This window comes from Anolis carolinensis, unplaced genomic scaffold (assembly GCF_035594765.1).
Source record: "Anolis carolinensis isolate JA03-04 unplaced genomic scaffold, rAnoCar3.1.pri scaffold_7, whole genome shotgun sequence".
Taxonomy (NCBI): Eukaryota; Metazoa; Chordata; class Lepidosauria; order Squamata; family Dactyloidae; genus Anolis; species Anolis carolinensis.
This window is the reverse complement of record NW_026943818.1, coordinates 38,857,907-38,869,509: the sequence shown is the minus strand read 5'-3', so window position 1 is coordinate 38,869,509 and position 11,603 is coordinate 38,857,907. Positions and strand designations below refer to the sequence as shown.

At 48.4% G+C, this 11,603-nt stretch overlaps 1 protein-coding gene across 2 annotated transcripts in view; it reads right to left on the bottom strand.

Moving 5' to 3' along the window:
• Window positions 1-11,603, bottom strand: part of ano8 (anoctamin 8) — a 49,739-nt gene that overhangs the window by 6,139 nt on the left and 31,997 nt on the right. For both annotated transcript variants that reach the window (XM_062959203.1, XM_062959204.1), the window contains 3 exons: window positions 9,074-9,265; window positions 4,071-4,202; window positions 2,880-2,990 (listed from right to left, as the gene is read on the bottom strand). In XM_062959203.1, the coding sequence (XP_062815273.1) occupies window positions 2,880-2,990; window positions 4,071-4,202; window positions 9,074-9,265 (435 nt within the window). The remainder of the gene's footprint in view (window positions 1-2,879; window positions 2,991-4,070; window positions 4,203-9,073; window positions 9,266-11,603) is intronic.

Here is an 11,603-nt window from a genome sequence, read left to right as displayed (position 1 = left end):
CATATCCTACCTATCTAATCTATCTCTATAGCTAATCTATCATATCTATCTAATCTATATCTATCTATCTATTGTCAAGAAACTGTTAAATTGAGACACATTCGCCTTCAGTCTCAATTTACCTCCTTCTGTCGGCTGAAACCAGCGGCTCTTGTCTTTATTGAAGTAATATACACTATGTACATAGTCGTGCCGGAGCGTAGCATTCGAGCATCCGAACTCGATGCTTTCATATCCTATCTATCTAATCTCTATCTATCTATCTCTATATCTAATCTATCCTATCTAATCTTGATCTATTTATCTATCTATATATCTGTATCTAATCTATTTTATCTATATAATCTATCCCATCTAATTAATCATACCCTATCTATCTGTCTGTCTAGTCTATCATATCCTATCTATCTATATATCTAATCTATCCTATCTAATCTATCTCTATAGCTAATCTATCATATCTATCTAAGCTATATCTATATATCTATTGTCAAGAAACGGTTAAATTGAGACACATTCGCCTTCAGTCTCAATTTACCTTCTTCTGTCGGCTGAAACCAGCGGATCTTGTCTTTATTGAAGTAATATACATGTACATAGTCGTGCCGGAGTGTAGCATTCGAGCACCCGACCTCGATCGTTCTCAGTATCTATACTATCATATCCTATCTATCTAATCTCTATCTATCTATCTATCTCTATATCTCATCTATCCTATCTAATCTTGATGTATTTATCTATATATATAAAAGAGTGATGGCATCAGGGCAGCGGACAAAACAACAAAACTACAGGCCCCCCAACCTCGAAATTTGACAACACAACCCATCATTCACGGCTCTAGGTTGATACAACAAAAAGAAAAGAAAAATAAAGTCCTAATTACAGGGAGAGGACTAATAGTTTTTATCCAATTGCTGCCAGTTAGAAGGCTAAGCTCCGCCCACTTGGTCTCCTAGCAACCTACTCAGCCCAGGGGACAGGCACAGTTAGGCCTCACTTAGGCCTCTTTCACAGATTATGAGATTTGAACTGGATTATATGGCAGTGTAGACTCAAGGCCCTTCCACACAGCTATATAACCCATTTAGAATCTTATATTATGTGCTTTGAACTGGATTATCTTGACTCCACACTGCCATATAATCCACTTCAGTGTGCATACTAAACATAAAGACTACCATACAACAGACAAACATAAAGACTACCACCACTACCTCAACAATTTCTCACCAACACCACCAGACAAAGCCACAGCAACGCGTGGCCGGGCACAGCTAGTCTATATATATATCTGTATCTAATCTATTTTGTCTATATAATCTATCCTATCTATCTAATTAATCATACCATATCTATCTGTCTAGTCTATCATATCCTGCCTATCTAATTTATCTCTATATCTAATCTATCCTATCTCATCTTGATCTATTTATATATCTGTATCTAATCTATTTTGTCTATCTATATAATCTATCCTATCTATCTAATTAATCATACCTTATCTATCTGTCTGTCTAATCATATCCTACCTAATCTATCTCTATATCTAATCTATCCTATCTATTCTTGATCTATTTATCTATATATATATATCTGTATCTAAACTATTTTGTCTATATAATTTATCCTATCTAATTAATCATACCTTATCTGTCTATCTATCCTAACATATCCTACCTATCTAATCTATATATCTAATCTATATATCCTATCTAATCTATATATCTAATCTATCCTATCTAATCTATCTCTATAGTTAATCTATCATATTTATCTAATCTATATATATCTATTGTCAAGAAACGGTTAAATTGAGACACATTCTCCTTCAGTCTCAATTTACCTTCTTCTGTCGGCTGAAACCAGCGGCCCTTGTCTTTATTGAAGTAATATACACTATGTATATAGTCATGCCAGAGCGTAGCATTCGAGCATCCGAACTCGATGCTTTCATATCCTATCTATCTAATCTCTATCTATCTATCTCTATATCTAATCTATCCTATCTAATCTTGATCTATTTATCTATCTATATATCTGTATCTAATCTATTTTATCTATATAATCTATCCCATCTATCTAATTAATCATACCCTATCTTTCTGTCTAGTCTATCATATCCTATCTATCTAATCTATCTCTATAGCTAATCTATCATATCTATCTCTATATCTATCGTCAAGAAATAGTTAAATTGAGACACATTCGCCTTCAGTCTCAATTTAACTTCTTCTGTCGGCTGAAACCAGCGGCTCTTGTCTTTATTGAAGTAATAAACACTATGTACATAGTCGTGCTGGAGCATAGCATTTGAGCACCTGACCTAGATCGTTCTCAGTATCTATACTATCATATCCTATCTATCTAATCTCTATCTATCTATCTCTATATCTAATCTATCCTATCTAATCTTGATGTATTTATCTATATATATATCTGTATCTAATCTATTTTGTCTATATAATCTATCCTATCTATCTAATTAATCATACCTTAACTATCTGTCTGTCTATTCTATCATATCTTACCTATCTATATATCTAATCTATCCTATCTATTCTATCTCTATAGCTAATCTATCATATCTATCTAATCTATATCTATATATCTATTGTCAAGAAACGGTTAAATTGAGACACATTCACCTTCAGTCTCAATTTACCTTCTGTCGGCTGAAACCAGCGGCTCTTGTCTTTATTGAAGTAATATACACTATGTACATAGTCATGCCGGAGCGTATCATTCGAGCATCCGAACTCGATCATTCCCAGTATCTAATCTATACTATCATATCCTATCTATCTAATCTCTATCCTATCGATCAACTATCTATCTCTAGATTTATTCCCATGACCTTTTGACCCTTAAAGGCTCACCTTAAAGGCCTCTCTCCGCTGATACTCCAGTTTGGCCATTTCTTCGGCGACCCAGCCGGGAACATCCGGGATGGCCACTTGGATGATGTATTTGAGCAAAAGGGCAAAATGCTGCCGGGGGAGAAAAGAAGAAAACAGGGAGAAGAGGAAAATAAAACCTTCTATGCTGGTCTTTGCAGGGGATGATGGGATCCAAAGTAACAGTTAATGTTTCTCTGCAGTAGATGATGGGACCTGGAGTAGCAGGAAGTTAATGCTGCTCTTGGCAGGCGGTGATGGGACCTGGAGTAGCAAGAAACTAATGCTGCCCTTTGCAGGGGATGATTGGACCTGGAATAACAGATAGTTAATGCTGTTCTTCACTGGGGATGATGGGAACCAAAGTGACAGTAGTTAATGCTTCTCGGCAGGGGATGATGGGATATGGAACATCAGGATGTTAATGCTGTTCTTGGCAGGGGGTGATAGAACCTGGAGTCTCAAGAAGGTAATGCTGCTCTTGGTAGGGGATGATGGGACCCAAAGTGACAGTAGTTAATGCTTCGCGGCAGGGGATGACGGGATATGGAACATCAGGATGTTAATGCTGCTCTTGGCAGGGGATGATGGGACCTGGAGTCTCAAGAAGGTAATGCTGCTCTTAGCAGGGGATGATGGGACCCAAAGTGAGAGGTAGTTAACGTTTCTCTGCAGTGGAGGATGAGACCTGGAGTAGCAGGAAGTTAGGCTACTCTTTAGCCAGGGCGATGGGACCTGGAGTAGCAGGGAGATAATGTCACTCTTGGCAGGGAGTGATGGGACCTGGAGTAGCAGGAAGCCAATGCTGCTCTTGGCAGGGGATGATGGGACCCATAGTGACAGGTAATTAATGCTTCTCTACAGTGAATGATGGGATCTGGAGTGCCAAGATAATAATGCTGCTCTTTGCAGGGGACAATGAGATCTGGAGTAGCAGGAGGTTTATGCTGCTCTTTGTAGGGGATGATGGGATCTGGAGTAGCAGGAGGTTTATGCTGCTCTTTGTAGGGGATGATGGGATCTGGAGTAGCAGGAAGTTTATGCTGCTCTTTGCAGGGGACGATGAGATCTGGAGTAGCAGGATGTTAATGCTGCTCTTTGCAGGGGATGATGGGATCTGGAGTAGCAGGAAGTTTATGCTGCTCTTTGCAGGGGACGATGGGACCTACTTACCTCCAGCACCACCACGGAAATGATGGCTCCCTCGGGACTGAGCCACGGGAACAGGCGCTGCAGCTGTCCGCACTGGCCGATCAGGTAGCAATTGACCATGATGGCCAGCAGCCCCATGGCCTCCATCACTTTCTGCGGGAAGAGAAAAGGCAAGTGTTCGTCTGCAGGGCGGCAAAGGCATCCTGGGAGTCATAGCCCTTTGCAAAAATGAATGATTAGTATAACAATAACAACAACATCAATAATAATAAATATTATATAAATATAATAATATTAATATAATATAATAGGCAGAACTGGACAATTTGGACAGAAAAACAAGAAAACTCATGACCATTCATCATTCACCCACAGTGATGTTGACCGGCTATATCTGCCTAGAAGATCAGGGGGCAGAGGACCCTTGCAAGTCAAACAAGAAGTCGAAGAAGAAGAACATGCCCTGGCAGAATATGGAAAGTAAAGTGAAGAACCTGCTTTGATTGAAGTCAAAGATCAGAAACTCCTCAAAGCACAGCAGACAAAGAACCAGTACAAGAAAACCGCACTACAAACTAGAGCAGAATCAGTACAAGAAAACCGCACTACAAACTAGAGCAGAATCAGTACAAGAAAACCGCACTACAAACTAGAGCAGAATCAGTACAAGAAAACCGCACTACAAACTAGAGCAGAATCAGTACAAGAAAACCGCACTACAAACTAGAGCAGAATCAGTACAAGAAAACCGCACTACAAACTAGAGCAGAATCAGTACAAGAAAACCGCACTACAAACTAGAGCTGACAGCTGGCACAACAAAACACTGCACGGAAAGTTCCTTGACAAAATGGAAGGAAAAGCTGATAAGGAGAAGACCTGGCTCTGGCTCACGAATGGGACCCTGAAGAAGGAGACAGAAGGCCTGATCCTTGCAGCCCAGGAGCAAGACATCAGGACAAAGGCCATTCAGGCCAAGATCGAAAAATCAGCTGATGACCCAAAATGCAGACTGTGCAAGGAAACAGACGAAACCATGAATCATATCCTCAGCTGCTGTAAGAAAATCGCACAGACAGACTACAAACAGAGGCACAACTATGTGGCCCAAATGATTCATTGGAACGTATGCCTCAAGTACCACCTCCCAGCAGCAAAGAACTGGTGGGATCACAAACCTGCAAAAGTCTTGGAAAATGAGCACGCAAAGATACTGTGGGACTTCCGAATCCAGACTGACAAAGTTCTGGAACACAACACACCAGACATCACAGTTGTGGAAAAGAAAAAGGTTTGGCTCATTGATGTCGCCATCCCAGGTGACAGTCGCATTGACGAAAAACAACAGGAAAAACTCAGCCGCTATCAGGACCTCAAGACTGAACTTCAAAGACTCTGGCAGAAACCAGTGCAGGTGGTCCCGGTGGTGATGGGCACACTGGGTGCCGTGCCAAAAGACCTCAGCCGGCATTTGGAAACAATAGACATTGACAAAATTACGATCTGCCAACTGCAAAAGGCCACCCGACTGGGATCTGCATGCATCATCCGAAAATACATCACACAGTCCTAGACGCTTGGGAAGAGTTCGACTTGTGGTTTTGTGATATAAAATCCAGCATGTCTATCTTGTTTGCTGTGTCATACAACATCGTTGTGTCAATAATAATAATAATAATAATAATTATTATTATTATTAAATATCAATCACTTCTGCAGAGCACTGCGACTCACACCAATGACAAATCAGTACCAAACTTGGCACACAGACCCCCATGACTCACTCTAGACCTTGGTGTGTTTTAGGGGAGGATGGACCATGGACAATGGGATTGACACTACCTTCACTCACTTACCGAGACCACTGCGACCACCAATAACTGAACAAGAGCAAACTTGGCACATAGATCCCCACGACCCACTCTACAACCTTGTGCGGTTTGGACCTCTCCAAATCCCACATCCTAGTGTTCGAGAGGTCCCGGGGTGGAGGGCCAACCACCCGGAGTCCCTCCAATCCGACAACCCCAGGAGACATACACATCCTAGTGTTCGAGAGGTCCCGGGGTGGAGGGCCAACCACCCGAAGTCCCACTCCAATCCGACAACCCCAGGAGACATACACATCCTAGTGTTCGAGAGGTCCCGGGGTGGAGGGCCAACCACCCGGAGTCCCTCTCCAATCCCACAACCCCAGGAGACATACACATCCTAGTGTTCGAGAGGCCCCGGGGTGGAGGACCAACCACCCGGAGTCCCTCTCCAATCCCACAACCCCAGGAGACATACACATCCTAGTGTTCGAGAGGTCCCGGGGTGGAGGGCCAACCACCCGGAGTCCCTCTCCAATCCCACAACCCCAGGAGACACACACATCCTAGTGTTCGAGAGGTCCCGGGGTGGAGGGCCAACCACCCGGAGTCCCTCTCCAATCCCACAACCCCAGGAGACACACACATCCTAGTGTTCGAGAGGTCCCGGGGTGGAGGGCCAACCACCTGGAGTCCCTCTCCAATCCCACAACCCCAGGAGACATACACATCCTAGTGTTCGAGAGGTCCCGGGGTGGAGGGCCAACCACCCGGAGTCCCTCCAATCCGACAACCCCAGGAGACATACACATCCTAGTGTTCGAGAGGTCCCGGGGTGGAGGGCCAACCACCCGAAGTCCCACTCCAATCCGACAACCCCAGGAGACATACACATCCTAGTGTTCGAGAGGTCCCGGGGTGGAGGGCCAACCACCCGGAGTCCCTCTCCAATCCCACAACCCCAGGAGACATACACATCCTAGTGTTCGAGAGGCCCCGGGGTGGAGGACCAACCACCCGGAGTCCCTCTCCAATCCCACAACCCCAGGAGACATACACATCCTAGTGTTCGAGAGGTCCCGGGGTGGAGGGCCAACCACCCAGAGTCCCTCTCCAATCCCACAACCCCAGGAGACACACACATCCTAGTGTTCGAGAGGTCCCGGGGTGGAGGGCCAACCACCTGGAGTCCCTCTCCAATCCCACAACCCCAGGAGACATACACATCCTAGTGTTCGAGAGGTCCCGGGGTGGAGGGCCAACCACCCGGAGTCCCTCCAATCCGACAACCCCAGGAGACATACACATCCTAGTGTTCGAGAGGTCCCGGGGTGGAGGGCCAACCACCCGGAGTCCCTCTCCAATCCCACAACCCCAGGAGACATACACATCCTAGTGTTCGAGAGGCCCCGGGGTGGAGGACCAACCACCCGGAGTCCCTCTCCAATCCCACAACCCCAGGAGACATACACATCCTAGTGTTCGAGAGGTCCCGGGGTGGAGGGCCAACCACCCAGAGTCCCTCTCCAATCCCACAACCCCAGGAGACACACACATCCTAGTGTTCGAGAGGTCCCGGGGTGGAGGGCCAACCACCTGGAGTCCCTCTCCAATCCCACAACCCCAGGAGACATACACATCCTAGTGTTCGAGAGGTCCCGGGGTGGAGGGCCAACCACCCGGAGTCCCTCCAATCCGACAACCCCAGGAGACATACACATCCTAGTGTTCGAGAGGTCCCGGGGTGGAGGGCCAACCACCCGAAGTCCCACTCCAATCCGACAACCCCAGGAGACATACACATCCTAGTGTTCGAGAGGTCCCGGGGTGGAGGGCCAACCACCCGGAGTCCCTCTCCAATCCCACAACCCCAGGAGACATACACATCCTAGTGTTCGAGAGGCCCCGGGGTGGAGGACCAACCACCCCAGGGACCTCTCCAATCCCACCACCCCAGGAGACATACACATCCTAGTGTTCGAGAGGCCCCGGGGTGGAGGACCAACCACCCGGAGTCCCTCTCCAATCCCACAACCCCAGGAGACATACACATCCTAGTGTTCGAGAGGTCCCGGGGTGGAGGGCCAACCACCCAGAGTCCCTCTCCAATCCCACAACCCCAGGAGACACACACATCCTAGTGTTCGAGAGGTCCCGGGGTGGAGGGCCAACCACCTGGAGTCCCTCTCCAATCCCACAACCCCAGGAGACATACACATCCTAGTGTTCGAGAGGTCCCGGGGTGGAGGGCCAACCACCCGGAGTCCCTCCAATCCGACAACCCCAGGAGACATACACATCCTAGTGTTCGAGAGGTCCCGGGGTGGAGGGCCAACCACCCGAAGTCCCACTCCAATCCGACAACCCCAGGAGACATACACATCCTAGTGTTCGAGAGGTCCCGGGGTGGAGGGCCAACCACCCGGAGTCCCTCTCCAATCCCACAACCCCAGGAGACATACACATCCTAGTGTTCGAGAGGCCCCGGGGTGGAGGACCAACCACCCCAGGGACCTCTCCAATCCCACCACCCCAGGAGACATACACATCCTAGTGTTCGAGAGGCCCCGGGGTGGAGGGCCAACCACCCGGAGTCCCACTCCAATCCGACAACCCCAGGAGACATACACATCCTAGTGTTCGAGAGGTCCCGGGGTGGAGGGCCAACCACCCGGAGTCCCTCTCCAATCCCACAACCCCAGGAGACATACACATCCTAGTGTTCGAGAGGCCCCAGGGTGGAGGACCAACCACCCCAGGGACCTCTCCAATCCCACCACCCCAGGAGACACACACATCCTAGTGTTCGAGAGGCCCCGGGGTGGAGGACCAACCACCCCAGGGACCTCTCCAATCCCACCACCCCAGGAGACACACACATCCTAGTGTTCGAGGACCAACCACCCCAGGGACCTCTCCAATCCCACCACCCCAGGAGACACACACATCCTAGTGTTCGAGAGGCCCCGGGGTGGAGGACCAACCACCCCAGGGACCTCTCCAATCCCACCACCCCAGGAGACACACACATCCTAGTGTTCGAGGACCAACCACCCCAGGGACCTCTCCAATCCCACCACCCCAGGAGACACACACATCCTAGTGTTCGAGAGGTCCCGGGGTGGAGGACCTGTTTGGAGGAGAATGGACCATGGACAATGGGATTTACAGTATTAATAAATCAGGCAGGCTCTGACTGACAGACCGACTGACCTGCCACTCCCCGATGCTCTCCACCCGCTGACCGAAGGGCCGCTGGAGCCCCGTGCACAGCTTGAAGGCGTCGCTCCGGATCTCGATGACATTGTTGATCAGGGCGCAGAGGGCGGCCAGCGGGAAGGACGAGGAGAAGAGCACCACGTACCCGAACTGGATGAACATCTCCTGGTAGTCCTGGAAGGTGTCCTGGGGGGGCGGAGCAAGGAAGAGGATCATGGGATTCGGAGGAGCTGGATGCTAAGGCTGCTCTTTGTAGGGGATGATGGGACCTGGAGTAGCTGGATGTTAAGTCTACTCTTCGCTGGGGATGGTGGGACCTGGAGTAGCAGGAAGATAAGGTGGCTCTTTGCTGGGGATGATGGGACCTGGAGTAGTGGGATATTAAGATTGCTCTTTGCTGGGGATGATGGGACCCGGAGTAGCTGCATGTTTACTCTTTGCTGGGGATGATGGGACCTGGAGTAGTGGGATATTAAGATCGCTCTTTGCTGGGGATGATGGGACCTGGAGTAGCTGCATGTTTACTCTTTGCTGGGGATGATGGGACCTGGAGTAGTGGGATATTAAGATCGCTCTTTGCTGGGGATGATGGGACCTGGAGTAGCTGCATGTTTACTCTTTGCTTGGGATGATGGGACCTGGAGTAGTGGGATATTAAGATTGCTCTTTGCTGGGGATGATGGGACCTGGAGTAGCTGCATGTTTACTCTTTGCTGGGGATGATGGGACCTGGAGTAGTGGGATATTAAGATTGCTCTTTGCTGGGGATGATGTGACCTGGAGTAGCTGCATGTTTACTCTTTGCTGGGGATGATGGGACCTGGAGTAGCTGCATGTTTACTCTTTGCTGGGGAAGATGGGACCTGGAGTAGCTGCATGTTTACTCTTTGCTGGGGATGATGGGACCTGGAGTAGCTGCATGTTTACCCTTTGCTGGGGATGATGGGACCTGGAGTAGCTGCATGTTTACCCTTTGCTGGGGAAGATGGGACCTGGAGTAGTGGGATATTAAGATTGCTCTTTGCTGGGGAAGATGGGACCTGGAGTAGTGGGATATTAAGATTGCTCTTTGCTGGGGATGATGGGACCTGGAGTAGCTGCATGTTTACTCTTTGCTGGGGAAGATGGGACCTGGAGTAGTGGGATATTAAGATTGCTCTTTGCTGGGGATGATGGGACCTGGAGTAGCTGCATGTTTACCCTTTGCTGGGGATGATGGGACCTGGAGTAGCTGCATGTTTACTCTTTGCTGGGGATGATGTGACCTGGAGTAGCTGCATGTTTACTCTTTGCTGGGGATGATGGGACCTGAAGTATCCTGATGTTAGGGTTGATCTTTGCAGGGGATGATGGGACCTAGAGTAGTTGGATACTAAGGCTGCTCTTGCAGGGGATGATGGGACCCAGAGTACCAGGATGTTAAGGTTGCTCTTTGCAGGGAGTGATGGGACCTGTAGTATCTGTATGCTAAGGTTGCTCTTTGCAGGGGATGATGGGACCCGGAATAGCAGGATGTTAAGGCTGCTCTTTGCAGAGGGTGATAGAACCTATAGTAGCTGGGTGCTAAGGCTGCTCTTTGCAGGGGATGGTGGGACCCAGAGTAGCAGTAATTTAAGGCTACTTTTTAGCAGGGGATGATGGGAACTGGAATGGCAAGATGTTAAGGCTTCTCTTTGCATGGGATGATGGGACCTGGAGTATTTGAATGCTACGGCTGCTCTTTGCAGGGGCGAAGGGACTCGGAGTAGCAGGAAGTTAAGGCTGCTCTTTGCAGGGGATGATGGGACCCGAAGTATCATATTACAGCTGCTCTTTGCAGGGGAGAATGCGACCTGGAGTAGCAAGGTGCTAAGGCTACTCTTTGCAGGGGATGACGGGACCTGGAGTAACAAGAAATTAAGGCTGCTATTTGCAGGGGACGATGGGACCCAGAGTAGCAGGAAGTTAAGGCTGCTCTTTGCAGGGGATGATGGGACCCAGAGTAGCTGGGTGCTATGGCTGCTCTTTGCAGGGGATGATGGGACCTGGAGTAACAAGAAGTTAAGGCTACTCTTTAGCAAGGGATGATAGGACCCGGAGTAGCAGGATGTTAAGGCTACTCTTTAGAAGGGGATGATGGGACCTGTAGTTGCTGGGTGCTACGGCTGCTCTTTGCAGGGGATGATGGGACCTGGAATAACAAGTTAAGGCTGCTATTTGCAGGGGATGATGGGACCCAGAGTAGCAGGATGTTAAGGCTACTCTTTAGCAGGGGATGATGGGACCTGTAGTTGCTGGGTGCTAAGGAAGCTCTTTGCGGGAGATGATGGGAACTGGAGTAACAAGAAGTTAAAGATACTCTTTAGCAGGGGATGATGGGACCCGGAGTAGCAGGATGTTAAGGCTACTCTTTAGAAGGGGATGATGGGACCTGTAGTTGCTGGGTGCTACGGCTGCTCTTTGCAGGAGATGATGGGAACTGGAATAGCAGGAAGTTAAGGCTACTCTTTAGCAGGGGATGATAGGACCCGGAGTATCATGACAT